This window comes from Lasiodiplodia theobromae, assembly GCF_012971845.1.
Source record: "Lasiodiplodia theobromae strain AM2As chromosome Unknown scaffold_4, whole genome shotgun sequence".
Lineage (NCBI taxonomy): Eukaryota > Fungi > Ascomycota > Dothideomycetes > Botryosphaeriales > Botryosphaeriaceae > Lasiodiplodia > Lasiodiplodia theobromae.
This window is the reverse complement of record NW_023336530.1, coordinates 1,033,731-1,061,478: the sequence shown is the minus strand read 5'-3', so window position 1 is coordinate 1,061,478 and position 27,748 is coordinate 1,033,731. Positions and strand designations below refer to the sequence as shown.

General features: G+C 55.3%; 10 protein-coding genes across 10 annotated transcripts; 4 read left to right on the top strand and 6 right to left on the bottom strand.

Moving 5' to 3' along the window:
• Nucleotides 1–1,517: 1,517 nt before the first annotated feature.
• On the bottom strand, nt 1,518–2,431 carry LTHEOB_1742 (EBP domain-containing protein; the record flags this gene model as incomplete). The annotated part of the gene is made up of 4 exons (XM_035510477.1): nt 1,518–1,672; nt 1,724–1,955; nt 2,016–2,179; nt 2,236–2,431. 4 exons carry the CDS (start codon nt 2,429–2,431, stop codon nt 1,518–1,520), a joined length of 747 nt encoding a protein of 248 aa, XP_035366252.1.
• A 478-nt stretch (nt 2,432–2,909) lies between these two features.
• On the top strand, nt 2,910–4,368 carry LTHEOB_1741 (Glutamine-serine-proline rich protein; the record flags this gene model as incomplete). The annotated part of the gene is made up of 4 exons (XM_035510476.1): nt 2,910–3,217; nt 3,286–3,829; nt 3,878–3,918; nt 3,972–4,368. 4 exons carry the CDS (start codon nt 2,910–2,912, stop codon nt 4,366–4,368), a joined length of 1,290 nt encoding a protein of 429 aa, XP_035366251.1.
• Nucleotides 4,369–4,536: 168 nt separating this feature from the next.
• Nucleotides 4,537–8,370, bottom strand: LTHEOB_1740 (uncharacterized protein; the record flags this gene model as incomplete). The annotated part of the gene is made up of 1 exon (XM_035510475.1): nt 4,537–8,370. The coding sequence occupies one exon, from the start codon at nt 8,368–8,370 to the stop codon at nt 4,537–4,539; it is 3,834 nt and encodes a 1,277-aa protein (XP_035366250.1).
• Nucleotides 8,371–10,141: 1,771 nt separating this feature from the next.
• LTHEOB_1739 (Peptidyl prolyl cis-trans isomerase) lies at nt 10,142–10,682 on the bottom strand (the record flags this gene model as incomplete). The annotated part of the gene is made up of 2 exons (XM_035510473.1): nt 10,142–10,597; nt 10,650–10,682. The coding sequence occupies 2 exons, from the start codon at nt 10,680–10,682 to the stop codon at nt 10,142–10,144; spliced, it is 489 nt and encodes a 162-aa protein (XP_035366249.1).
• A 287-nt stretch (nt 10,683–10,969) lies between these two features.
• Nucleotides 10,970–12,673, top strand: LTHEOB_1738 (C2HC5 finger domain containing protein; the record flags this gene model as incomplete). Its single annotated transcript, XM_035510472.1, has 1 exon — nt 10,970–12,673. The coding sequence occupies one exon, from the start codon at nt 10,970–10,972 to the stop codon at nt 12,671–12,673; it is 1,704 nt and encodes a 567-aa protein (XP_035366248.1).
• A 3,244-nt stretch (nt 12,674–15,917) lies between these two features.
• Nucleotides 15,918–17,099, bottom strand: LTHEOB_1737 (3 exoribonuclease; the record flags this gene model as incomplete). Its single annotated transcript, XM_035510471.1, has 1 exon — nt 15,918–17,099. One exon carries the CDS (start codon nt 17,097–17,099, stop codon nt 15,918–15,920), a length of 1,182 nt encoding a protein of 393 aa, XP_035366247.1.
• Nucleotides 17,100–17,349: 250 nt separating this feature from the next.
• LTHEOB_1736 (Fumarate hydratase) lies at nt 17,350–19,057 on the bottom strand (the record flags this gene model as incomplete). The annotated part of the gene is made up of 3 exons (XM_035510470.1): nt 17,350–17,536; nt 17,591–18,608; nt 18,658–19,057. 3 exons carry the CDS (start codon nt 19,055–19,057, stop codon nt 17,350–17,352), a joined length of 1,605 nt encoding a protein of 534 aa, XP_035366246.1.
• Nucleotides 19,058–21,745: 2,688 nt separating this feature from the next.
• On the top strand, nt 21,746–23,785 carry LTHEOB_1735 (Serine threonine protein; the record flags this gene model as incomplete). Its single annotated transcript, XM_035510469.1, has 3 exons — nt 21,746–22,274; nt 22,324–22,748; nt 22,805–23,785. 3 exons carry the CDS (start codon nt 21,746–21,748, stop codon nt 23,783–23,785), a joined length of 1,935 nt encoding a protein of 644 aa, XP_035366245.1.
• Nucleotides 23,786–24,567: 782 nt separating this feature from the next.
• On the bottom strand, nt 24,568–26,124 carry LTHEOB_1734 (DNA repair protein; the record flags this gene model as incomplete). Its single annotated transcript, XM_035510468.1, has 1 exon — nt 24,568–26,124. One exon carries the CDS (start codon nt 26,122–26,124, stop codon nt 24,568–24,570), a length of 1,557 nt encoding a protein of 518 aa, XP_035366244.1.
• Nucleotides 26,125–26,611: 487 nt separating this feature from the next.
• On the top strand, nt 26,612–27,575 carry LTHEOB_1733 (Phospholipase/carboxylesterase; the record flags this gene model as incomplete). The annotated part of the gene is made up of 4 exons (XM_035510467.1): nt 26,612–26,694; nt 26,829–27,169; nt 27,223–27,409; nt 27,467–27,575. The coding sequence occupies 4 exons, from the start codon at nt 26,612–26,614 to the stop codon at nt 27,573–27,575; spliced, it is 720 nt and encodes a 239-aa protein (XP_035366243.1).
• Nucleotides 27,576–27,748: the final 173 nt, after the last annotated feature.

The following is a 27,748-nucleotide window of genomic DNA, read 5'->3' as shown; positions in this document are numbered from 1 at the left end:
ATATCCATTGATGGTGGCTATACGTCCATTCAGTACACGAGAGCGGGGGAGAACACCATGGCAATCTCGCACGTCTGGAGTCACGGCCAAGGGGGTCGCCCGGAGACAGGAGTAAACTCTTGCATGTTACGAAAATACTCGGCGATCGCAAGGGAGCACGGCTGTGGTTCGTTCTGGATCGATTGCGCATGTATCCCGGATGAGGTGGAGCTGAGGAAAGAGGCAATCCGGAACATTAACAACATATTCCAGTGTTCCAAGATCACACTCGTGTGCGACAGGGACGTGATGGAGTGCACAGTCTACGGCAAGAATACCGAGGATCTTGAGACATTGCTATCGTCGTGGCTTGTTAGCGACTGGAGCGTGCGTGCATGGACCTTGCTCGAAGGATTCCGGGGCTCTCAAAATCTCTACCTGCTATGCGGGGAAGACCGCATTATTCCTGCAGTTGAGGTAGTGAGAAATGTCTGCGCCAAAGGAGCGATTGACCTGGCTGTTCTTTCGCTCGCCGCCTCGCCGTTCATCGTATCCAGAGGAAGCGAGACGCCTTCGTTCGAACTGGCTGGATCTTTTCTCGCCCACAGACATGCAACGCGCGAGACGGATATGGTGATCATATGGAGCCTGCTGTGTGGGGCAGAGGTTTTCACACGCATGGAGCCATTTCTTCTCCAAGTCAAGGAAATTAGAACGGCTTTTCTGATTTCCAGCGCTCCGCGGCTCGCATCTCCAGGCTTTCGCTGGGCACCGGCAAGTCCAAATTTGAGAAACAGCTTCGAAGGTGACAGTCACGGTTCTCCTTGGAGGGGATACCATTCGTATGATGGCGGTGGCAGTGTCTCCGGTATGATCACAGAGTGCGGATTCGTTGCAAAATGGCTGGTGTGGCAGCCGACACTGGAGACATGTCCCCGCTGGTTGATCATTGGTTGGCACGATAGAACGAAGTACCTTTTCCCTCTTCTGGAGTCTGGAAAAGATATACTCGTCATCCGACCTCTAGCGCTAGATGGGACCGCATACCGTGGATCGGCGGGTAGAGGCGACAATGCAACTACGACAGCTCCTCTTGTCGCTCTTTGCGTCAAGGACGAAGCGAATGATTCCTGGATATGGGAAGGTGTGTACATCTGGAAGGGATTTGAGGTGGAGCTTCTCCGAAGCATTGTACATTTCGAAATTCGCGAGTTGACGCTTGTGTGAATGTTGTCCTATTCTCTCGGACGTCAGTTATGATACGTTTTGATGGTTTGACATCTCACGAAGTGAATCGCCTTATGCTGCTCATGGATCTTGATCCTTAGCAATGGTGTCTTTTCATTGCCTAACGTTTGCACCTCATTTCAATTAGCTACACGAAGGCGATCTACTGTCTTCGCACTACAGGGTACTAGTGAGACCGTTTTCCGCATGACAAGGAACTCACTCGCGCCTGAGCAGAGACAACGCCGCTCGGTATCGCTTTCGATGGAGTAATAATAGCCGAGAGAAGTTGAAACCATCATGGAGTGGTTTTATTGCGATTGGGAGCGGGCAAGTGCCTTGTACTTTTTCATGGCCGTTATCCTTGGGTTTTCCTTGCGATATCCCGACGTGAGGCCAGGTCGGGTGAGCCTCTTCGTTGTGGCAACAGCTTGGGCAGATCCGGTGATACTTTGGTAGAGAATGACTGGCGGCAACCGTTAGAGATGTCACAATGTATTTAATCGAATGCACTTACATGCAGGGACAATTATCCATAATGCATTCATGGCCACAAAGTACACCCAGAAATACAGCGCTTCCGGGCGAGAATGCAAGACACCTCGTCTCATGTCCAGGATACTCGTCACATAATACAAAGTATCACTGTAGAGATGTCCGGTGGAGACAAGAGCTTGGAGCGAGAGCCTGTGCGGCGACTCAGAGACGATGCACCACGAGGTCAGAAAGGAAAGCGGGCCCCAGACGAGCTATTATACAATAGTGAGTGAGTGTGCATAGGTCTAGGGCAAAATGAGAAAGTGAAATACCACGGTGATTGTCTCGAGGGTCAAGACCATCGGGTCGGCAGCCAGGTAGCGGGAATCGGACTTTGCGTACTCCTTCCATAGCTGGCCAAAGAAATCTTGAGCGGCGGGCATACGAGCATGGTTCAAGATGAAGTAGCCTTCAAAGAAGCAGTGAAGGGAACCAGCTGATACGGATTAGTGAGTGAAGGCATGCGTGGTATGCTCTGCCCAGGGTACTTACACAACACGAACCATAGTACGAGGAATCGATCGAGAGCACTGATTGATGGCCGGCGCCTTTGCGCAAGAAGCAAGGCGGCGCCCAAGATGATGGAAACACCAGTCGCGAAGCCGGCAAAGAGGGTGGCCAGGTCGACAGTGTTCTCGGTGTAATGATGCAGCTGAAGGTCTTGCGGGTAGTAAGGATGCCGGGCCATGATGAAATGGCTGCCAAGGGAGGCTCGTCACGTGCAAACGTGTCCGGAAAGGGTGGATGATTATAGACTCGTAGGATCACCAGAGGGAGGGGAGGCTTGCGCATTCAGCCACAGCAGGATTTTCAGACTCTCGCTTAGAGAATGTGTGCTTAGTCAGCTGCAGTGCATGGCAAGAGCATCGAATCTGCAGGCTCCGCGCAAGCCTCCTGCTGGAAACGGCGATGTGACGGCTCAAAGAAAGGTGTTGTATCGGATCCTGCATTCGACGGCTTAGCGTCCGCCGGCAGGCACGCAGGCCCCCTGATTTTCCCGTCTACCCTTGCTGATCCCTCTGTGCCATTGGTCCACAAAGTCACGCGGGGTGTCGCCTTGAACAGCCCACGCCACCTGCGCCACGGGCTGCGCCTGCTTGGAGCTTCTTAACCGCAATCCTGCTGCCTTATGCTCGCCACTCCAACCTCAACTCACCTACTCCAGCATGTCGTTCACAAAATCATCGCGCGACGTTTCCGTCACTTCGGACTTTCTGCTGACCGCTGAATGCAAGCAATTCGATGGCCACTTCAGGCGGTCTTTCGTGCAGCTCGACCCCGTGCTGGGGAACGCCGATGGGTCATTCCATGTCGAAGGACGTGACTTCTCAAAGTCCGCTAGGAACGTGTGCCTGAAGGTGGAACATGGCTCGACGATCCTGCATGCGAGTCTGCGCAAGATGGATGGATCCTGGGAGGATACATCCTTTAATCTCGATGTCATTGTTGCGAACAGAAACGGGGTGCTCGTCATGTAAGCTCCGTGCATGCGACTCACTATGCATTGCTACGAGGCGCACTGACACTGAGACCACTGCGCAGAGATACGAGCACCATCCAAGCACCCGATGGGATAGTCACGTGTGATACGCTGGAGAAGCTTGTCGAGGATTGCAGGCAGGCTGCGAAGGAACTAAAAAGTCAGACCCATGATCAACTCAGGGAGGAATCTAGCGGAGCATCGCAGTCAATCAATACAGCCTTCAAAAGCATCGAGCAGATGCAGGAGGCGCTAAGTGACGGCGGAGCCTACGTCGACAGGCAGGATTTCGGCCCAGAAGCTGGCCACCTCGGATTCCTCCTCAGTGACGCCACAAGCCAATGGTCGAGGATGGAAGATGCCGTGGGAAATGCCAGCCAACTCATCAAGGATTTCCAGCGTACGAAACTTCACAGCGTGATTGAGGAAATCGAAGCCGCCGAGCGCAAAATAGCCGTCGACGTGGATGACACCATGTTGAAGCAGAAGGAAGCCAAGGACCACCTACAATCACTTGGCGACCAAATTGGTCAACATCAGAAAGAGCACACAACAGCTCTAAACGAAAGACATGATGCAGCCATGAGAACTATCGGTTTCTCCATTGTAAGTTTTTAGCCTTGAGTTGTGTCGATGGTGAGCTAATTCATCAAGGCTTCTGTTATCGTGCCATTTGTTTTCATCCCGCTTGCCGTGTGAGTGTCATCCTCTACCCTCTTACACCTTGATACTGACCTTCCTCCCAAAGCCAAGCATCAAGTGAACGAGAATCATGGGACAAACGCGCGATCGAGCTTGAAAATACAATCACGGAGACGTCTTGCCTCAAAGACAGGCTTGATGGATTCCAAATTGGCCTCGAACGCGCTCTTCAGACCGCCAGCCAGAGTAGCGAAAAATGCCGGCGTCTGAGGGCGGAAGTGAAGACTATTTCCGAGGAGCTGGACGGTTTGGAGGGGCGTATCCATGAGAAGAAGTGCACGATGACAGAGTACGTGCAGACCCTCAAAGATGCCGAGAGTGATGGCGTGACTGCTTTGGAGTACAGTCAGACACTGCAGGAGGGCCGTGAGATTCTGCAGGAGGTCCTGCGCGTTAAGGAAGACTTCGATCCGGAGAAGCTGCAAATCATGCTGCAACTGTAGATAGCCTGACTGGGACTTCTCCACTCTTGTCTCACTACGTTAACGATTTCCACTCTCGTCACGATAATTTAACGATACGATCCTTCATTTTTCTGTCTCAATTAGTCAATGTCATACATCAGCCGTTAAAGTCCTACTCACTATGTCTGCCCCTTCTCCATACCAAACTCAATTACTAAATCTCGACACAAGCGGCGGCCGCTCCTCCTCCGTCTTCTCCTCTCTTCCCTCCTCCCCCTCCGTCGCACCCTCTCTCCTCATCCTCCCCCTCCCCCTCTCCCACCTCCCCACCACAACCCTCAACCCCACCGCCCCAACACTCACAAACACCACCCCCGTCAACACCGCCCCGGCCGCCACCGCCAACGGCAGCGGCACCCCCTGCGTCGCGCAGAAGCTAATCTCATTCAGATCCTGGAACCCGAGCACGAGCTCGACCTGCGCCAGCGCGAGCACCAGCTGCGCCGCGACCGCGCTCGCGCGGCTGACTAGCCGCCTCTTCTTCTCCCTCTCCTTCTCTTCCTGCTGCCCCTCCTCCCCCTCACCCTCGCCGCTGCCCCCGTCCTCAGCCATCCTGCTAGCCGCGTAGTGCAGTCCCCCCGCCACCGCCGCCGCCCCCACCGTCACCCACCCCACAACCTGATGCGGCGTCCGCCCATGCGCCGCACTGCCCACCGCGACGGCGCCCAGCGCCGCCCCCGCGGCCGCGAACGCGGGCACGACGAGCGTCTGCAGGACCGTCACCGTCTTGTCGGCAAAACGCAGGCGGTCCGGGCGATGAAGTAAGACGGCGAGGCCGCGCGCGGCGTCGAGGGCGAGGGCGGCGGGGAGCAGCAGGTAGAAGGCGAGGGCGACGGCGAAGACGTGGGCGGCGAGGAGGGCGGCGAGCTTGACGAGGGGCAGGCCGTTGATGGTGAGGGAGAGGGTGGGGAGGGTGAGTTGGAAGAGGTGGTCGGAGGAGGGGGAGGTGATGTTTATCGTTTGGTTGGGGAGGTTGGAGAGGAGGGAGGGTTGGGGAGTAAGGTTTGGGGTGCGGCCGTCGAGGAGGTTTTGCTGCAGCCCCAGGCCGACTTGGATGAGGCCGCCGACGCCGGTGCAGCCGAGGGCGTTGGCGCCGTCTTGGAGGAGGGCGTTGACGGTGGTGAGGTTGAGGGTCTGGGCGAGGGCGGTGGCGATGGTGGTGGTGTTGAGCTGCTGCTGCTGCGCTTGGCGCTTGGCGGCTCTGGAGGATATGGAGATGGAGCGTTTGCTCGTCGTTGGACTAGCGGCTGAGGGAGAGGCGGCGGAAGGGGGGGTATTGACGAGGTCGGTGCCAGCGCCGAGTGTGCCGGCGAGGTTGCTGGCTACATCCTCGTTCCCGAGGGCTATGAAGATGGCTTTGACAGCTTCGCTGGATAGGCCGCGCCCGAAGCCAGTGGCAGCGCCACCGACGGTATCGTTGAACTTTTGCGAGTCTTCAGCCAGGCTGGCATCACCCACGCCCGTCTGCATGAAGATGACCATGCTCCCGCCATCTATGAGCCCGATACCAAGACCTTCGGCGACTTTAGAGAAGTCGATGTTGTCGGTCAGTCCGCCTCCAACGTCCATGGCTTGCTGTGTAATCTTGTCGAGCGTACCATTGGCGAGAAAGCTGGTAGTCAGAGCTCTACTGAACCCTTGCGCTATTGCGGGAGCGTCGGAAGCGTTTGATTCAGCAGCGGCAGACTGGAGGCCAAGAGACTCTGCCGCTCCGCTACCGAAACCCTTTCCAAGGCCTTCAGCAATGGACCCAAGCATTGTCGAGCCCTGATCTCCAAGCAGAGAAGTGAGCCTCTGTGTAGTGCCGTTGGATAGGAAACTCTGGGTAAGCGACTCCGAGAACCCCTGGGCAACGGTGGGGATATCAGTTGCGCTGGGGTCTAAGACAGCAGCTTCCTGCAGACCCAATGCGGAAGCGGCACCGTTACCGAAGCCCTTCGCAAGGCCCTGGACCGCGGGGATGACAGGAAAAGAGTCAAAGCTGCCAACCTTGTCCTGGATATTTTGTAGTGTGCCGTTGGCGAGGAAGCTCGTTGTCAGAGAGCGACTGAACCCCTTGAGGACCGACCCAATATCCTGGCTGTCAATAGGCTCATGTACATCTTTCTGCAGACCGAGTCCAGTAGCAGCCCCACTTCCAAGACCTTGGGCCAATCCTTGCACGGCTGATCCGATCATGTCAGAGCCTTGACCAACTGCCTTCGACACAAGGGCGCTGAAATTTGCATTGGAAAAGAAAGAGGATGAAAGCGAGCGTGTGAAGCCTTGAGCGATATCATCGATACTCGAATCGTCATTGTTCTGTCCCGAATCTTGTCTTTTTGTGGTTCTCTTTCTGTCTGCAGATGTGCTGCCAGTAAGACCAAGGCCCTCCGCGGCACCCTGGCCGAGCCCAGAACCAGCGAACGGCGCAGCTTGACTGAGAGTCTCGAGAAGTTGCTTCTGGGCTTCAGCCCCGCTAAGTTGTGATACATCAACATTCCCGATGAAGCTTTGGGCGAGATTCTGGGAGAAATTCCCGGCAATTCCTTGGAGATCCAATGATCCAGATGCTGATGGTGGTGAGTCAACCTGGCGTTTGGTGCCGGATCCGTCGGCAGGAGCTGTAGACGACGCTGGAGAGGAAGAAGACGATGCGGCAGAAGCACAGCATTGCTTCAAGCCTGCAGCTGCACCTCTACCGAGACCTTGACCAATAGCCGGGGCTACCTGTGCAAGAGTTTCAAGGAGCTGCTGCTGATCGACTTGCTGGAGGTTGGTATTGCCTAGAAATGAGGAGGCTAGCTCGCGTGTGAAGGACTCGCTGGCCGTGGCAACATCGAAAGTGTCGTTGCTAGAATCTGTCGAGTCGGAGCTGGAATTTACAAGCTTCAGGCCAATCGCAGCGCCTTTGCCGAGCCCTCTTCCTGCCGGACCAGGAATCTGCGCCAAAGTCTCCATGAACCCCTGATTCGCTGAGCTATCCATGAATGATGCGGTATCGATGTTACTGAAGAGTCCGTCGGTCAAGCCGAACCCGAGATTGCCCGCCAATCCAGCAATGCCTGTCTGGGTGGAGTCAGGGCCAGAGATGTTCTGCGTGAGCTTGAGGCCAGATGCGCTGCCGTTTCCAAGACCGCTTCCTAGAGCACTCGCCGCCAGCGCAAGCGTTTCTGACGATGGTGTCAATTTGTCGAGATCAAGGCTGGAGAAGATGGCTTCCGATGCCCCTTCACCCAAGTTCTTAGCGATACTTGATATCCCAGAACTTTGAGCATTGCTCACTGTTTGAATCTTCGTCATGTTCTCGAGCTTGAGGCCTTTGATAGCACCCTCACCCACACCGGCCCCGAGAGCGTTGGCACCTGAAGCAAGAGCAGTCGTGATGCCGCCCAGGATACCTCCAAGAGGCCCGTTTCCCGACACTCCTTCGGCAACCATGTTCCCCAGCGCGTTGACAAGAGGCTTAGCCAGTGTAGAAATAGTACCGCCATCTTCTCCTTGTCCGCTTCCAAAAAGTCCGCTGAGAAGGCTGCTCCCGCTACTGCTGTCATCATTGGTCCCTGTTACTGCTCCGTCGGTTGCGTTTCCTTCACCGTCGCCCTCTTTGTTATCGCCACCAAAAAGACCAGCAAAGAGATCGGGGATTAACTGTCTCTTCGCCGGCCTACACTCCTCTTTCGGTCTCCTTAACGGATATGTCGACATTCCGGAAGGGTGAGCCTTAAGCTCGGCCATGAGTTGGTTGAGAATTTCATTGACGGCATCGGTAGCCTCCTTCAGGTCCGCTCGGGTGACAGAGGGGGCGATCTCCTCGATGATGAGATCGAATCGACCTTTTGGCTTGTGGATAATCCTTGAACCAGCCAGAAGGAAAAAGGTAGCGACCAAGGCACCAAGACCGACGAGGAATGTCTTCAACGATATGTGCCATTGGTGCTGGGGAGAGTTGACCAGTGCAACTGGTCCCCGAGAAGGATCATGTGTCTTAGAAGACATCATTAAACAAAGGTGTAAACGAATACATGAGATACAAAAAGTATGCTCAGCGATACTTTGGTGACCAGCACAAAAGTACCCGAGCGGTCGGCTGAACGATCCAGGGTGTGAGGGCCAAGTTCGTCATTGACTTGGCTGCTGCGCATATTACATAGAGCCGGTCGATCAACCGGGTCTCGCTAGCTCGGAGGCGAGACGTCGTGGTCGAACGGAGGCTCTCTCGCGTGTTGTGTTGCTGATGCTTGCATAGTTTCAGCTGGCGCTCGATGAAACGCCAGCCCACAAACGTCCACCTCGTCATGACTCCTCCGAAGCTGGGTAGCGAGACCCCCCTGGTTTGATAAACGTCGCGGCTGATCTACGGGAGCTCGAGCCTACACTCAAGCAAGCAGGTATAGGTCGCAAAGTGGGTTGCAGAAGATCTTTCCCGTCCGCGTGCTTGCTCCGTAAGCAACTGAAGCAAGTATGCAGCATCATTCACAAACAACGCCACGAAGTCCCCAAGCGCAGGCTTTTTTGTGGGGACCTGTTTGAGAGAGCAGATCATCTTGCAAGTCGCCGAGCAAGGTGGAGGAGCTGTACGTATAGTTCCAAGCAACACCAAGCTTCTGCGAATTCATGCGCGGAAACACGTTTCCCACAACAAACATTTCTCGAACGATTCCCGAAAATTATGGAAAGGACTCGAAGAAGAAAGAGTTAAAAAAAAAACTGAGCACTGCGGCAGGAACCAAGGTGTAGCCGAACAGTCAATGATCTGATGTTACTCCCAGTTGTGCTCGCCCAACTTTAGCGCCGTAATCATTCCATGCGACCATTCAGGAGGCCCAGCAAGCCGGCGGCTCCTCGCAATCACATTGTTAGTGTGCAGAGCGCGAAACAACCTAAGTTGAGACCGTGCCTGGCGCTAACTTCTGACGTATTAAAACCCGGTATCTTGACTTCATAGGATGGTACCTGTTTCGTCAGGAAGAGACAGGGATCAACGGAACGAATAAAACATCGCATCTGTCCCCAACAGGCGCGAAATACCATTCAATTTGTTTAAGAAGAGTCGGATTTCCCGGCTGAGACAGGCTCGACGCATTCATGGTTCTATACAGGTAACGATGAGGGCGAGGATCCCATCTTTCCTGGTCGTTACGCGCCATTCACGAGTACATTTGTGGGCTGGTTCAGACGACCCAAGACTCAAGATAGTCCCAGAACAGTCAAAGGCGACGTCAGATCCAGTGTAATTCAGCAGGTGTGAGAAGCCATGTTGAAAGGAGGTAAATGGTCTACGCGGAACGTAGACTCGGACTCTATTCGCCGAAGATCCTATTAGGAGTGCGCCTGGAGTGCATCTTGTACCCCGGCTGATTTTTGATATGTTATCGAGATATCGAGGGCGCTTTCGAGCATGGGCGCTTCCAAAGGCCCAGAATTGGTCCGGCCATACAGGCTCATGTGTTAGCGCCCACCGTCATTAGTAGTAACTGGAAGAAGCTGATTGAATGGATCTGCCCGGGCGGCTCGCCTCAGCCCCGCAGCTGCAGAGCCACGTGTGACCCAAAATCAATATCATATGGCGAACACAATACGTCCGCGGTTTCCGGCAGTAGTACCCGAGCCGGGAGTCACCATTGATCCTGCCTCGGGCGGACAGGATTCAACTTAATAATGGACCAGGATATGCTGAGGGACCTACAGCATCTGCTTCATCTCCGCCTATCACCGCCAATCTCCAACATTCCACGCTTGTGGTGAGTGTGAGGAGGTCAGGCGGATGTCCTCACACCTCCTCATCTTTCTCAAGAATCCTAGCCCTCACGATCTTCACTTCCTCATCAGGCCTGTCCTCCTTGTTGGTCTTGACAAGACCCATGCGCTGGACGATACGCAGACCGCTCTTGACGCGACCGAAAATAGTGTGCTTCCCATCGAGCCAGGGTGTGGGCGCCAGGGTGATGAAAAACTGGCTGCCATTGGTGTTAGGCCCACTGTTGGCCATGCTCAGGATGCCCGCGCCGGTATGCTTGAGAGAAGCCGAGATCTCGTCTTCGAATTTTTCGCCGTAGATGGACTGGCCTCCGCGACCGGTGCCGGTGGGGTCGCCGGTCTGGACCATGAAGTTGGGGATGATGCGGTGGAAGATGACATTGTTGTAGTATCCGCGCTGGGCAAGGGTAGCGAAGTTTTTGCAGGTACGCGGTGCATGGTCGTTGTAGAGCTCGACGACGATGTTGCCCTGTAATTGCGTTAGCTGTAGCTGGTGAGTCACTGCGGTAGGAAATGCTCACCATCGAGGTCTCGAGCGCGACGTCAGTAGCCATGTTGCTGTTCCAAGAAAAGTGCTTGTAAGACCGGGGAATTGGCTGCTTGCGCGTGGTTGGTGGTGAGGTGGGTGGAGAGAAGCTTCAGGCGCAGGGCCAGGCACCGTGCCGCAGTTCATCCGCCATTCGCGTCATCGCTCGCCTGCTGCCTCCGACACCGACAACCCCGGGTCTTACTTCGTAGACTATTCTAAGCCTCGACAAAACTGCAATCTGCAACAAGACCGCAGATCTGTCTCAGATAACCTGACCGAAGACTGTTCGATAACGTGCAGAACACGCCACAGATGCCCGACGCTACCCTGGTCACCTGGGCGTTGCCTCAGCTGGAGCGCTTGCTCCCTTTGGACGAGGAGTCTCTCAAGCAGATCATCACGTACAGCGAATCGCAATCGCCCGATGCAGCTGCAGACCACCTCAAGAACCTTTTGGGAGACTCACCACAAGCTTTGGAATTCATTACCAATTTCAACTCTCGCCGCAGCCCCGCGCCTTCAGCAAATAATGGCCCCTCAGAAGTACCCAAAGCTAAGAGGGGAGGCCAGAAAAAGAAGAAGAACATCCACCAGCTGCCCGCCCGCCAGGTCGAAAGCTCCGGCAGTGTCGGCGGCGCTTACATGAAGCGGGATGAAGAGGACTACATGTCTGGGAAATCCAAGCCGCGCAAAGACAACAGGGAAGCCGCCCACAGCGCATTCAATCTGCAAGAGAAGCCCGAAGCAAAACAGCAATCTACTCCCCAAAATACATCGACCTCGACAAACCCGCGCGTCAAACCGCCCCCTTCAGCAGCTGGTCCTCTGATCTCCGACTCCCTATCTTCCTCCAAGAACGCCTCCCGCAACGCTTCCCGCAATGCCTCCCGCACCGCCTCGCCCGCCCCCAGTAAAGCGAAAGCCAAGGTCCAAATCACTGGTGGCACCCCCGGTCATGGCCAGTCCTCGGTGCTCAACGACCTAGACTCGGCCATCCGCGCCCTTGAGGTGCAAACGAACCCGTCACTCTCAGCCACGACGCCCGAGGAGAACGCGAAGCGACGGTGCAACTGCATGGCCACGCGCCACCCGCTGCTGGAGGCCGCGCCCAACTGCCTCAACTGCGGCAAGATCATCTGCGTCAAGGAAGGCCTGGGCCCGTGCACCTTCTGCGAGAAGCCATTGCTGTCACAGGCCGACATCCAGTCCATGGTGCGCATCCTGCGCGAGGAGCGCGGCCGCGAGCGCATGGAGGCCAACAACGCCGCCCACAAGCGCGCCGAGGTCGCCGCCAGCAAGCCGCGCCACATGACCGGCGCCGCCTTCCTGTCCTCGCACACCACGACGAGCCCGGCCCTGTCGCCGTCGCCGGCCACGTCGGACTCGGAGACGGAGAAGCTCAAGGCCGCCCAGGCGCACCGCGACAAGCTGCTGTCCTTCCAGGCCAACAACGCCAAACGCACCCGCATCTTCGACGAGGCCGCCGACTTCGACACGCCCACGTCCGGCACAAACATGTGGGCGTCGCCGCAGGAGCGCGCGCTGCAGCTCAAGCGCCAGCAGAAGATCCTGCGCGAGCAGGAGTGGGCCGCCCAGCCAGAATACGAGAAGAGGCGCGTCGTCGCCTCCATCGACTTGGCCGGCGGCAAGATCGTCAGGAAGATGGCCGCCGTCGAGAGGCCCGAGAGCCCCGTCAGCGATGCCGATGTCGAGGAGGTGGGGGATGAGGGGCCGCTGCATCAACCTCCGCCCCCGGACAGGACGAGGGGTGGTGGGGCTTTCAGCAAGAATCCGTTGCTCGGTGCATTAATACGGCCGATCGCTAAGGTGGACGAGGACGAGGGTGGTGAGAAGGGTAAAGGGAGGGAGAGGGAGAAGAAGACGTTGTGGAGGAGAGTGCAGGATGACAATGATGACAATGAGCAGTGGATTCTGGATGGTGGCGCGTACGGTGGTAAGACAGAGGGTAGAGTGTTGGGGGCTGAGGAGCACGCCTTTGCAGCCGACTGGTCTTGAAGGGAATTTTCATCTTGAATTGGGCGTAGAGATAAGTATTAGACACAAAAAGGAAGTTTTCCTGCGGCTGTCACAAGTCGCGTCGAATATTGAAGTATCTTGTCTGGTCATGTACCCAAGCTATATGCCGTTCCAAAACTCTCGGGTGACTTTGTGTTGGCGAACTTTGATGGAACATACATTGGCCCCGAATAGGACATATCTGGTTGCGTGCTATCTCTGCGCGCGACTTGCCTTCCGCAAACACTACAGACGTGGTTGACTTTGACGCATCGCCAGCACCCGAGGAGGCAGCGCCAGAGGGCTGCTAAGCTACATTATCATCTTGTCAATTTATCTCGTTGTGGATGGGCCAGACTTGGTTCAAGGTCGCTTACCCGCCTTTGTCTGAGACGGACTTCTCAACCCTTGTCCTTGTCCTTTTGGAACAGTGCGGGCAGTCGATCCAAGCGGGCTCTTCACCCAGACACTCGAATGGCACCACCTTGTTATTTCCATAGATTGGCGGAGATTCTAGACCACTTGTTTGTATTCTGGATCATTGAAGCCATTAGTAGGCATGAGACTGGATTGGCTCGACATTGTAACTCACGGCTCAGTGTATCTCTCCATCTTTCGAGAATCAACTCAAGTATGATCTTCAGAGAACCAGTCTTTCGCACTTAGAAGCTGCTACTTTCGCCGCCTGAACCTCCGCTCCTCCAATTGTTTTTACGCTCACTTGATGATGATGCCTCAGTCGACTACGAATATGTAGTTGATTTGCATTTGTCCTTAGGTATGGAAGTATGATAAAGCTCAAGGTGGTTTTGTAAATAATTCCATTAGATTTTCTGGTCATCACAGGGTGGCGTTAGATGAGAAACTCCGGTAGATGGTCTTGAGATGATCGGGGTTTTCTTTTAAACAGCCCCGCAATGTCACACAGAGCTGACGTCGACCCCTCTGCAGATGATGGGGTGGCGTAATCTCTGGTTGCGAGCCTTGCACCGTTGTTATCGCCAAGTCTGCCTTGCTCCATCGCGCAGCAATATTTTCCGGTAGCTCCAGTCTGGGGAACAGGATGGTTTTAACTAAAATCCATCTCCCCAATTGCCATCTCCTTGGCTCTTAAGTGCTAGTAAGAAAGGGAGGAAGTTGATCCGATGGAGTTCCGACAGTTGCTTTCTCGCGTCGGGTATGCGCCAGGTTTCATATCCTTTGCGACAATACACGACGATCTAACGTATGCATATCAATCCTTCATACTAGCGTAGAGTAATCATCCCATGGTTGGAATATCGACTGAACAGGATTAGTGCTTACGCGGAACGGCCATCCCTAGTGTCAGTCGCCTGTATCACTTCCAGCAGAGATCTACAACGCCCATCAAATCATATGAATGAGTCTTATTTACCTATACAGACGAGCGTTGCAGCCGAATGTTAGCGTGAATTGATTTTTGGCTCATGTCATGGGTATTTGAAACAAATGTCCGGGCGATGACTTCGAGTGGCCATGATTGGCTTTGTGTTTTGTCTGCGTGCTATTCTCAAACACCTCTTCTACAAGATTTTAGCATTGATCGGATCAATAGGACTACGTTCCGGCCGATTATACTGCTGATACGGCTCTCCGAGATAGTGATTCTGGCTTCGTTGTCGATCGTGTAGGCACTTTACAACAGCATGTTAGCAAATCTAGCAAATATCCATTGGATGGATGAGAAACTCGTAGATTCTTAACAGTTCGTAAGAATGCAACACCTACATACTAAATTTGAGTATTAATAAAGTTAAATTCACACTTCACAGCTCGCTATAAACTACTTCTTGTGCCACAAAGAGAATATCGACCTTAAGATAAGAAAACTGGGCTCTTCTTACCATTTTCAAATCTCTGGCGTATGTACAATGTTAGTCACATGTAAGAACTAAAATGGCCCCCGCCATATCTCATGGCTTGCATGGAGGAAGCGCTACTGGATACGAGGCGCCATCTAGACCACCACAACCGCTCGCGGCGCGTCCGATGAGCCCTCTCAGTTATCTCTCAAATCGGAGAAAAGGTCTACCCTTCGTGCTAGTTCACCCATATCTGCGCTGCATCAACTTCCGGTAGCAGTAGGTGACAATCACGATATACCTATATGACGACTCTGACCCGTATGGCAGTAACCTGTGGAGACAAGCTCAGAAGACATCGCGTTATGGCAAAGCGCATTATGGAGCCTGGTCCGGCTCCTCCTGTCCGTGATGACGCAGTCAGGGCGGACTTCCCTCTGAAACTCCGCACCTGCCTACGACGCTTCTCCGGTCATCTGCGCAGCCGACGTCGCTCGGCATTCTCGTGCAGATGGTAGCCTTGCTCCGGAAGGGTGCCAGTCCACGTAAGGTTGCGGCCTTGATAATGACCAATCGCCAAGGTCGCCAAGCGGCTGAAGCACCGCGTCCCAGACCGAGCCTGCAGTCTGTGAGAGACTTGTCTTCGTCCGCGATCTGCTATTCGTCCTGGGGATGCTGCCGCAGGTCGTCGAAATCATGTCCATGTCCGGAATTCCGCGAACGAAGGCATGGCCAGGGATATACTTTGGATCTTTTGTGGTTACGGAATCCCTCTTTCTCCTTGCGTGCAATGTGGACTCTATCGAGGTCAACGCGGGTGAATATTTTTTTTTCATCGATATCGGCGCAGCTCCGACTACATTGAAGGACAGAAGTGCGCTACTTCATTCAGTGCTTGGAAAAATGCCCTGCTAACCCACCTGTGCCTCTGTGTCTGGTCCTTACAAAGCATTATATTTGGGCATTGTTTTGGAGCTCAAAGTTCCGAATAGGCTACTCAGAGATCCATCGGAGCTTTTACGTTCTTCGTACTAATATTTCTGACTGCCATAAACGCTTGTTGTGTAGTTATTTGCTTGGACTTGTGAGACAGCTTGGCAGCTCGACCTGAAAGGAGATTGGACACGAAAAGGCGCTAAATAGAATTGAAGAAGAATACTGTACTGCAATAGCTTTTGATTGGTCTCATTAGACTCGTTGGCACAGCTGACTGTTTTTAAGTGTATAATGTTTCCTTTTTGCCTCTATTCTTTTTGTTGCACCTTTTTAATGTGCCCTACGCTATTGAGATGAGTTTTCCAAGTCTTTTCTCTCCCGCTGTGCTGAGCGAATTCGCGGTATTGGTCTGGGATATCTTATCGGCCTTGAAACTGCTCCTTAAAGTCGAACTCGCATTTTCATGTTGACAACCTGGAGCCTCTTCAGCTGTTGCCGCCAGTCTCGTTGAACGCCTTGTCCCAAGACTTCCATCTTTCCTCGGCCAGCTGCACCACACCACGGAGAACATCTCTGCTCACAACACCACCGCCGCTCTTCTCAATGCCATGCAGCACACACTGCCCATCCACCGCATCCACCAGCACGCTGACCGTCTCTTGGCAGTTTGCCTCCTCGAACGCATCAGGATCGGCCAACACCCACGCCCTCTCCTGCTCCTCCGCAGCCTTCCCGCTGTCCCCACCAACACCCAACACCTTCGGCGCCCCGACGGCCCTCCCCTTTCCGGGCTCGAAGACGGCGCAAGTCAGCGCCACGGGCTGACCCCTCAACCGCAGCCCCCTCGCCTCTCCCACACGGTCTGAGCACAACACCGCCGCCATATCCGCATCCCACCACGCGCGGGGCAAGACGGTGTCCCTCAGCGCCGCGACGACAGCGGCCCACGCGGCGTCCCACGCGTTGCCATCCAGGCTGATGAACAGCACGTCCACATACAGCGCCCAATACGCCTTGACCTCCCTCCTGCCCGTCTCTTCCTCTTCATCCTCCATGCCCTCGTCGTCCGTCCTCGGCGGCAGGTACGTGATCCTCAAATCCCTCGCCCTCACCACCCTCGCCGCGTGTAGCGCTCCTAGCAGCCGGCTCGTCAGCGCCTGCGCCTGCGCCGACGGCGGCTGGCCCGGCATCAGCGCGGGCGTCGCGCCCGTCGCCAGCTCGACGTTCGGCACCAGCAGCCCCAGGCGCTCCAGCTCCTCCCTGTCGTCCAACGCTTCCTCACTATCCTCGTCATCCTGCACGTCCGTGATGTCCACCAGCCCTTCGTACCGCGGCGGGTTCGGCACGTCGTCGGCCTTCAGGATCTCGGCCCGCACGCCGCACACGACGGCCGTGTCGCCCACGCGCACCACGGCGCTGCCGTTGCAGTGCGACAGCGAGCCCGTGTTGATGGTCGGCACGCGGTATTCGGTCGGCGTGCGCCCGTTGGGTCGGGTGGTCGAGGCGGCGGTGGCGGTGGTTTTTTGCTTGGTACTGCTGTCGGATGCGGCATCGAGGTGGGCGAGGAGGAAAGGCGCGGGCGAGAGGGCGGCGAAGATGTCGCGCGGGAAGGAGAGTTGCGGTGCGCCGCCGTTTGCGCCCTGTGCGGCGGCCGCTTCGACTGCCATTGTTGCGTTTTGGTGTGGCTGAAGTGATGTGAAGTGTGGTGTTGTTGGTGGTCTTGCTTCCAGATAGAGGCCGGTGGTTTCTCAAAAAACGCTTATCGATAAGACGCGCAGCTCAATCACTAACCGGGAATGCCCATACTACGTAGGCATATTCACGCTTTCAGATAGATGACTCCAATCCAACAGTGTAAATTCCTTTTTGATACATTTATTACATATATTCACGGCGTTTAGTCCCGCTCTAGGGAATTTATTTCTTCTCCTTAGGAGCAATCATGAGCTCAGGACGGACATACTTGGTGAAGTCCTCGTCGCTAAGAGCCTTGAGCTCCATAGCGCTCTCCTTGAGCGTGATGCCCTTCTTGTGGGCGTTCTTGGCGACCTTGGAGGCCATGTCATAGCCAATGACGGGGTTCAGGCAGGTGACGAGCATAAGACTGGAGTACTGGTTAGAAAAAATTTCAAATGCGCAATGAATCACTTTGACTCACCTCTCCTTCATGATGGAAGCAATCTTGGCCTCATCGGCCTCGAGACCCTCGACGAGGTTCTTCTCGAAGCTCCTCATACCGTCAGCCAGGAGCCTGGAGCTGTGCAACAGGTTCCTGATCATGACAGGCTTGAAGACGTTGAGCTCGAAGTTACCCTGAGAGCCAGCGAAAGTGGTAGCGGCCTGGTTACCGAAGACCTGGGCGCAGATCATGGTAAGAGACTCGCACTGAGTGGGGTTGACCTTGCCGGGCATGATGGACGAGCCAGGTTCGTTCTCGGGCAGCTTCAGCTCGCCGAGACCGCAACGAGGGCCAGAGCCAAGGAAGCGGATGTCCTGAGCAATCTTGTAGAGCGAAGTAGCCAGGGTGTTGAGCTGACCGTGGGCCTCGACGATGGCGTCGTGAGCAGCAAGAGCCTCGAACTTGTTGGGGGCAGTGACGAACTGGTGGCCAGTCATCTTGGTGACCTCCTCAGCAATGCCCTCGGCAAAGCCCTTGAAGGTGTTGATGCCAGTACCGACGGCGGTACCGCCCTGAGCGAGCATCTTCAGGCGGGGCAGAGACGACTCGACGCGCTGAATGCCGAAGTCGAGCTGCTGGACGTAGCCAGAGAACTCCTGGCCAAGAGTCAGCGGCGTAGCATCCTGCAGGTGCGTACGGCCGATCTTGATGAGATTCTCCCACTGCTTAGCCTTCTTGTCCAGAGCGTCACGGAGGCTGCGGAGGGCGGGGAGCAGCGACTCCTCGAAGTCGAGGACGGCGGCAATGTGCATGACGGTAGGGAAGGTATCGTTGGAGGAAGCGGACATGTTGACGTGGTCGTTGGGGTGGACGGGCTTCTTGGAGCCCATGGTGCCGCCCAGGATCTCAATGGCGCGGTTGGAGATGACCTCGTTGGCGTTCATGTTGGACTGGGTGCCGGAACCCGTCTGCCAGATGACGAGAGGGAAGTGGTCGACGAGCTTGAGGTCAGCGACCTCAGCAGCAGCCTGCTGGATGGCCTCGCCAATCTTGGGGTCTGGGGCACTGTCAGCGATTGCTTGCGCGGTAAAGTCGGAGCTACGTACCGAGGCCGAACTTCATGTTGACAGAGGCGGCAGCGCCCTTCAGGATACCGAAAGCGCGCACAATGGGCGGCGGCATGCGGTCCTGGGGCTGGTTGATCTTGAAGTTCTCCAGCGAGCGCTCGGTCTGAGCTCCCCAGTACTTGTCGGCGGGGACCTGGATCTCGCCGAAGGCATCGCTCTCGGTCCTGGTGTTGGCAGCCATCCTGGAGGTAGTCGCAAAGGTGCGCAGAGCGGAGGTCTTCTGGTGCTGCAGCTGGGGCCTCGCGGATTGCAGAGCGCGAGTGTTGATGGAGCGGGCAGATGACCTTGCTATCGAAGTGGGGAGGGCAGCGCGGGCATGTGCAGCAGGGCGGAGAAGGGCCTCGGCACCGGGCCGGGCGATGGAGCGGAGCTTGAGCATGGCGGGGGATGAGAATTGGGACCGCAATTGGCTTCGGAGGCCAGGAGTTGATGAAAGCAGAACACACGAACGCCGCAAACTTGAGACGGGAGCTCTCTGGAGTTGCGGAGCCCCATGGAACGAATTATTTGGTCCTCGGGTGTTTCCGGCCCGCAATGACGGCACTTGCACAGCTTCGCGGCAACGACATTCGCGTTCGCCCGAGAATCGGAGTCCTTGCGCGCCAGCCACCCCTTCTATCAACGTCCAGCATTCAAGCTATCGTGCAAGAACTGACTCCTGTCTTGGTGCGCATTCCTCGGGCAATTCCAGTCGAGCCAAACGCCACCGATGCAAGCCGCTGAGCGACAGGTTTCTGAGCTTGCTGCACGAGTACTTATTGTTGCTCTAGTAGGAACACCGGGCCGGCCATTATGCTTTCCAGAGTCTATGGTTCTTCTGCGCCTGCCAAGACAACAATGATGATTTCCGCTTCCCGTGTCAAGCTCTGCTGGAATCGTATCTGGGGAGACAGCTGTCACGCGCAATGAGCACGTTGGCAATGCCCAAGACGTGGTTGGTCTGACAAGCCCGAAATCGGTGAAGTTCTCGACACAGAAAACCTCGGCTTCCTGCTGGTAGAAGCTACAAGATGGCCCCTTCACCGCTGAGTATATTATGGAAAATATCCAGCAGAACCGATCCTCATGCCAGTATAACCGGTGTATACCCAACTCCCCAGGAATGGGCCCATATTTGGATCACCCAAACGCTGTGCATCTGGAATCGACATACCCGATACGGCGGCAGCACCTGAGAGGGCAATATAGATGAAATAATAAAGGTCATCACGGACATTTATGAGTAACTATGGAAGAGTTCGAGGGTTCAATGGCGAGCAGGTGACTTTTCCGGGGTTCTCCTTTCATACCATCCCAAGAACCGTGGAGAGAACGATTAGCTCCACGTTTGGCTTCAGAGCCTACGTATTTGTTGTACAGTCCCCTCTCGCAGCCGATGGCTAGCGTGTTTTTTTTTTTTGGTCATGTCATGGGTAGTTGAAGCGATCGTCCGGACGAGAATGTCGAATTAAAAATTCTACATACACGTCCGGACGATAGCTTCAACTACTCACGTATGTTATTTTCTAAGGCAATGCTGGGGGCATAGTTACGCTATGTTCTAGAGCCCTGTTATTCTTCGCGCTAGCCATCGGCTGCAGCACCCCTCTGTACCTGATCAAAGTAAAAGGCGGACAGAAACCGAGTTTCCTGATGGGGTAAGGGAGCTGTGAAGCTTCAAACAGCCGAAGCCGACGGCCGGGCACAGCCGTTGCTCCATCCTGGAGGCTGAGGGGCGCTGGCAGAATGCCCCGAGTTCGGCATGCTGCGCGATGATCTCACCCGTCGATCGTCCGGGCGGTCTGGAAGGCAGAATGCTCGAGGCCAATGACGACGCCCGAGATGGCTTTGCGTCAATAGCCTCGCGCTAGAGCACCGGGACTTGTTCGAGACCGCCGCTGACGACAGACCGGCTTTTCGGTGTGTGTTTGCTCCTTAATTACAAGGTAGGTTCGCCTAGTGCTACAACGCTACAACACTAAAGATGGGTAGCTAAAGCGTCCATTACATGATATGTTTGGGGAACCAAAGCATTCAGGCGAGAGTCACTGCCTCGACATTTGTTCGCAAAATCAAGCAAACAGGCCTCGCGATTTCGGCCCTAACAATCGGCATCGGGAGTGCTCTCAGGCAGTTGGGCAGACACAAGTGAAAACACTGCCGGATGACCCGTAAACAATCCGCCAGGTTCCTTAGCTCTTCAAGAAGATCAAGCATTATACGTACCATTTGATGTCTCCTGCCGTTGGTACAACATTTCCTGGCCGGCAGGGATTAGGCCCCAGTTCTCAAAGTTGTGCGCGAATTCCTTGCTCCGCGTGAAATAATAGAGCTTCAACAGAAGCATCGTACGACACATGAGGAAATAATGCTGCCTGACTGATGGCAAGTGGGTCCCAGCCCCAGTCCTCAGCCGCACTCTGCTCCACACGCCGCTGTTACCTATCTCAGAAGCATCCAGCGCGTGTGAGCGCCAAGAATATATCCTGTTTACCTGTAAAGTAGCAGAGTGCTAAACAAAGCATCGTGCGGTGTGCTGGGTTCGGTCTGAGCCGGATCGCTGCAGGATGACGGCGGACAGAGGCGCTTTGGCAGCGAACAGACCCACTGTATGGCGCACATCACGCGGGGCGCCGGTGACTTGACTCCGCAGCGTCGATTCTGACTCGCAACCTCGCTGGGGACGCAGGGACTTGTCTGTTATTTTTGAGCCGGCGCGCGCCTCGCGACGGTTGCGAAGGAGAGCACGGCAAGGTGTTTCAGTGCCGGTGGCACAATGCGGCGGGCTGCAGCAGGGAAATGGATGCTGCTGCGCTGGCAGCGGGTCCGAGCTTCGTGGTTGCCCGGGCGTGGGCTGTTGATTTCATTCCCGGCCAGCGCCCAACTGAGCTGAGCTTGCCTGCCGCGGGACGCCAGACATACATACATCAGCCCCGCCAGGCGATCCTTCGACCTCGCTCGCTCACACACCAACAACAGCGCCCGTGCCTCGACGCCGTTTCCCGCCGCTGCCAACGAGCAAGCCCGCCCGCTCTTTGCGCCCGCCTCAGGCCCCGCTGACCGCTACGGCGGCCCAAACTAGCCCGCCATGGCCGACAGGAACGCCTTTAATTCCAACATCCCGCTTCCTCCGCCGCTGCACACCCGTCGCGCCAACGACATGTTTGACCGTCCCACCACCCCAGGCGCCAATGCCTTCTTCTCACCGCAAGCCACCCCGACCGGCAGCCCAAGCAAGGCCCATGCCCCGCCTGGAGCCTACGACTTGCCCAATGTCTTCGACAATGCGCTAAAGCTTCAGCCTACCGGCGCTTCTCCCACAAAGATTGGCCGACCCTCGCCGCACTCGCCCACTAAAAGCGGCTTCCAGGACTATCCTGAAGCCCCCGGTACCCCAACGCGTAGAGCAAACAAGGAAAACACTCCGCCGAGCCGCTCAGGCATGCAGCAGAAAGATAGCTACCTTACCCACGCCGCCGCCTCTCGTCAAGAGCCCTACCGTCCATCTACCCGCGGCGGCTCCGTTGGCAAGAATGTACAGCGCGGCCTCTCTCCGGAGGACATTGAGAAACTTCAGAAGCCTTCGGTGAAGCGATTGGCCAATGTGACTCAGCTGTGTAAGCTAGTTTCCCCTCAATCAATGTCTCTAAACACTGACGATCCCAGACTTCCTGGACTATTACTATGACCTTCTCTCCTACGTCCACAACCGACAGAACCGTCTCGCCGCGTTCAAGACGCAATTCCCCGCTCCGCCCGATACACCTGAAGAGGAGTACAACGAGGTTCTGCACAAGTATCTTGGGCGCGAGCGCGCAAACTTGCGGAAGAGGCGCACCAGGCTGAGGCATGGTGACTTTCAAATTCTCACGCAGGTCGGCCAGGGTGGCTATGGTCAGGTCTACTTGGCCCAGAAGAAGGACACCCGCGAAGTCTGTGCTCTGAAGGTTATGAGCAAAAAGCTCCTGTTCAAGCTCGATGAAGTCAGGCACGTTCTCACCGAGCGTGATATCCTGACGAACGCGAAGAGCGAATGGCTGGTTCGGCTGCTTTACGCCTTCCAGGATGAGAAGAGCATCTACCTTGCTATGGTAAGTTGCGTTCTCTTTTCAAAATGGCAATTTCGAAATTCACTAACAATCCCTAGGAATACGTACCCGGCGGTGACTTCCGGACTCTCCTCAACAACACTGGCGTCTTGCACAACCGTCACGCGCGTTTTTACATCGCAGAGATGTTCTCCTGCATCGATGCCTTGCACGTGCTGGGCTACATTCACAGAGATTTGAAGCCCGAGAACTTCCTGATCGATAGCACCGGTCATGTCAAGCTTACTGACTTCGGTCTCGCCGCTGGTATGCTGGCACCAGCCAAGATTGAGTCAATGCGCATTAAGCTTGAATCCGTTGGCAACGTTCCCGTGCCGTTTGGTCGTCCCGTTGAAGAGCGTTCGGCTGCGGAGAGACGAGACGGCTACCGCTCGTTGCGTGAACGCGAGGTCAACTACGCCAAGAGTATCGTGGGCAGCCCCGATTACATGGCGCCTGAGGTACTGAAGGGTGAAGAGTACGACTTCACCGTGGACTACTGGAGTCTTGGCTGCATGCTGTTCGAAGCCCTTGCTGGTTACCCGCCTTTCGCTGGTGCGACCGTCGATGAGACCTGGCAGAACCTGAAGAACTGGAAGCGCGTTCTGAAGAAGCCTGTCTACGAGGATCCGAGCTACTTCCTTAGTAAACGAACATGGGATCTGATCATCCGGTTGGTTGCGTCCAAGACCTCGCGCTTCCGCGGCATAAGCGAAATTCATTCCCACGCGTACTTCGCCGAGGTGGATTGGGATAGGCTCCGTGAGCAAAAGGCACCCTTTGTGCCCGAGCTGGACAGCGAAACCGACGCTGGTTACTTCGATGACTTCGGCAACGAGGCTGATATGGCCAAATACAAGGAGGTCCACGAGAAGCAGGCCCATTTGGAATCCATGGCAGACAGGGACGACAAGATGGCCAAGAGCTTATTCGTCGGCTTCACATTCAGGCACCGCAAGCCTGCAGACGACCCCAGCAGAGCTGGAAGCCCTCGCAAGCAACTTCAGACGGTCGACGAAGATTTCGGTACCATCTTCTAAGACTATCAGCGCATGCCTCTCTATACTACTACTCCCGTCCTACTCGGCCACGTTGCATTTTGATTTTGACGACGAACAAAGAGTCTGGCTGGCTCCCGCCTCTTTTCTCGGATCCCTTTCCCATTTCAAATGGGAAGAGCTCAGATTCATGATTTGTTCTTTCTTTATTTCCTTTGCCCTACCCTTTCGGAGCTTCTGGTTCTCTATGCTCTTTCTCGGGTTGGGGTTCTATTGCAGACAACAAAAAGGGGATCGTACACAGATTCGGGGGGCGTTTTCTCGGGTGGACTCTTTTTTTCTCTTTTGCAAGCATACTCTTAGGCCCCTTTGCTTTTGCGAATCAAGGTTCTGCTGTGCTTATTTTCCTTGGGTCTATGCATTGCTCTGGTCGTTCGTCAGAGGTGGGGTCGTCAAGACGGTCGGGGCGCTCTTGGAATTGAAACGCGGCGCTGTTGTCCGGTGGTTGACCGCTGTCTTTCAGTGCGCATTTCTCAAGAGCGAATTGGCGGTGCGTCATTTGTGAGTTAGCTGCCGTGTATTAGTATTGCTTTAAGAGAAATATACATATCGATTGACAGCTATGTGCGACTTCTGCGTGTTTATGTGATGCGTCCACGAGCCCATCAGAATGCGCGCCATATGATTGAAGTGATAAAGGCACAATACTCCACAAAAGCTCCACATATACGACCATCCACCGCTAATGAATTTAATCCGAAAACATTCATGCTTCGTAAAAAAGGAGATATTCTGACGCAAAACCGTGCCTCCCCAAACCACCATCAGTCATCATCTTCAAAGTCCGATGGCTCACTGGCCGCGCCATCACCACCACTGCTACTACCCAGATCGCTCAACTCACTTTCCTCTTCCTCAGATACATATTTCTTCTTAGACTTGCGTCGACCGGTCGAGGGAGTCGCTGTCGTCTCCTTCCCAGATTTCTCGGCTCCACCACCCTTTCTTACGCCCGTTCTCTTGACCAGGTGGTCGATGGGACATCCTTTCTCCCAGCCCTCGCTAGCAACTCCCGTGATGGCTCTGCACCGCGGGCAGCTCTTGCCGTGGCGGATCAGCAGGGTGTGGAGCGGGTACTTGAGCTCGTCGGGAATGCGGACGTCGAGGTGGGCGTACGTGGAGTCGCGAGTCACGTTTTTGTCCGTTGGAACCCATTGAAGCCACTTGGCGAGACGGAAGACGTGAGTGTCAACGGCGAAAGAAGGTCGCTGGAAGCAGAAGAGCAGGACGCAAGAAGCCGTCTTAACGCCAATGCCCGGGTAACGCAGGAGGTGCGTCATGATCTCGTCGTTCGACGAGAGAGAGTGGAGATGGTCAAGAGACAAAACGTTGGATTCGGCGCGGGCGACTTCGAGTTCGCGTTCTTGCGCGCTTTCATTCTCTGCACCAGCCGGATCGTTGCTTGAATTCTTGACGAGGGCGTCGTGGCGGGCTTGGTTTTCCTCGTGGACCATCTGGAGAATCTTCTTGATGTCCTTGCTCTTGACGTCTGCGAGACCGCCGCTCTTGATGGCTTCGAATATGTCTTTCGTGTCGGCCACTCGCACTGCGTCCCAATTCACGCTTCCTTTGCCGATGCCTTCCTCGATGATGCCGAAGCGTTTGACTAAGCCTTGGAAAGCGCGTGAAGAGTTGGTGTTCGAGGTCGCCGCGCTCAAGCGGGTCCTGATCAATGCATCCAACACTGAAGGGACCTCACCACAGCCAGTTGTGGTAAGAGACGGCGCTGGTACTTCCTTCGGCGCCTGAACTTGACCATGCATTTTTGACAGCAGGCGCGTTACTTCTTCGCATTCCTCAGGTGTGGGGTGAGGGTAATCAGGATAGGGGGTTTGTCCAGGAGTCAGCCCGTAGTTGTTCTTGCCTTTGCTACTCTTCTTGGTGGACTTGCCGGTCCCTTCCGCTCCCTTGGTGAGGTTTTCAGCTAAGGGAGCTGCGTCTTCAAGAGCCTTAGAGACATCCGAGTTCGAACTCTTGGCTGTCGCCCTAGCCTTGCGTTTCTTCACAGCAGGCTTCTCGTCTTCGGCTGGGTCATCGTTAACTGACGGGATGGCGCCGAGGCCATGCGGCAAGTCGTTGACATCGTCTTCTTTCTTTGCAGTAGCTCTCGCTCTCTTGCGACCAATGTTAGGAGTGATGGGTTCAGCTTTCACTGAGTCCTTGTCTCCCTTGTTTGCAGACTTGGAGTCAATTGCCTCGTGAGATTCTTTTTTAGAGGCACCTCGTTTCGAAGGTGCAGGCGTGGTGGGCGGACTAGATAGCTGTTCTGTCTCAGACTTCACCGCAGCCCTGGACTGACGGGCGGTCGACGCCCGCGTCATTCGAGTAGCCATACTCGAATTGGTGACTGGTGAGAAAGTGAAGGATGAAAGCCTTGTTGCCGGGCTGAAGCTCCCACTTTGTGAGGGGGCCGGTACGCGACGGGCCACTCGTTGCCGGAGAACCCCCGACCTGAATGGTAAAGAGAACAGGGTGATGCTCGCTTGCTTGATGGTGTAAAGGGTTTCAAGAGTGATGAGACAGATTGAGCAAAAGTCCCACCGATGGTTCCCAAAGAGTTCAGATGTGGAAGAGAGAGTTGGGGGAGGCGCAACCTGCGAGTGGAGGCAGGAACGGCAAGTCCATGACGTCTTTGGTTCGAACCAATGATCGGTCGCGGCTAAGCGGCGAGTCATGCAGGGTCTTTCCCGCAGTCTGCACTCAAGGTACGATGACAACAGCACCGTGACACCGCGACCTCCACGCGTCTACTCTTTTCTTTTTCGACCTTCGTCCATCTCGCGCACACTTCATACCCACATACCCACCATGGCAATTCCCGCGCCACTTGTCGTCCCCGCTCTCAAGCGGCACACTGCCACCGTCATCGTCGCTCACGGCTTGGGCGATAGGTATTTCCCCTCATTCTATTACACAGTACCCCGCCATTCCACCCCGCGTCCCGCTTCAGCCTTCCGTCGGAAGACTTGTTCAGATTGCAATCAGTGCCATGTTTTCAGCGGATCATGCTAATGCATACTAACAGCGGTGCCGGCTGGATGTTCCTCGCTGAGAACTGGCGCCGCCGCAACAAGTTCGAAGAGGTCTCCTTCATCTTCCCGAGCGCCCCTTCGATCCCCATTACTATCAACATGGGCATGCGCATGCCCGGTTGGTACGACATCCTCTCCCTCTCCGACATCAACCAGCGCTCCGAAGACGAGGCCGGCATCAAGCGCAGCATGGAATACTTCCACGGCCTGATCAAGCAGGAGATGGACAAGGGAATCCCCAGCAACCGCATCGTCATCGGCGGTTTCTCCCAGGGTGGCGCTATGTCTCTTCTCTCTGGCCTCACCTCCCCGAACAAGCTGGGCGGAATCTTCGGTCAGTGATTTGGCGCTCTGGTTTTAGCGCATGTATGCTGATCGTTCACGCAGGTCTGAGCTGCTACCTTCTGCTTCAGAACAAGATTCGTGACATGGTCCCTGAGGAAAACCCGAACAAGGATACCCCCATCTTCATGGCGCATGGTGACATTGACCCTGTCGTGCGCTACGACTGGGGCCAGAGGACTGCGAGCAAGCTCAAGGAGTGGGGCTGGAAGGTTGATTTCAAGACATACCAGTAAGGCTTGCATAATCATGTTGGGATTTTGTAAGTCCAGAAGACTGACTACGTTAGGGGACTTCCGCACTCCGCCGATCCTGAGGAGATTGAAGACCTCGATGCATACCTCAGAGAGAGGATCCCGCCCCTTGGCGACAAGGAGGAGACCTCTGGCAGCCTCTGACTAATTGCTGTATCGAGCCAAATCTCGCCATCCACTATCAGTTCCCTGGTGGTGCTCCTCTTGTCTGTCCTGCTGTGCTTTGTTGCATACAGGAAACGAGGTCTGGGCATGGCTGCCCTGATCGCGACGCTCTGCTTATGATTTTTAGAGCATTGGTTCTCACCTGACTATCT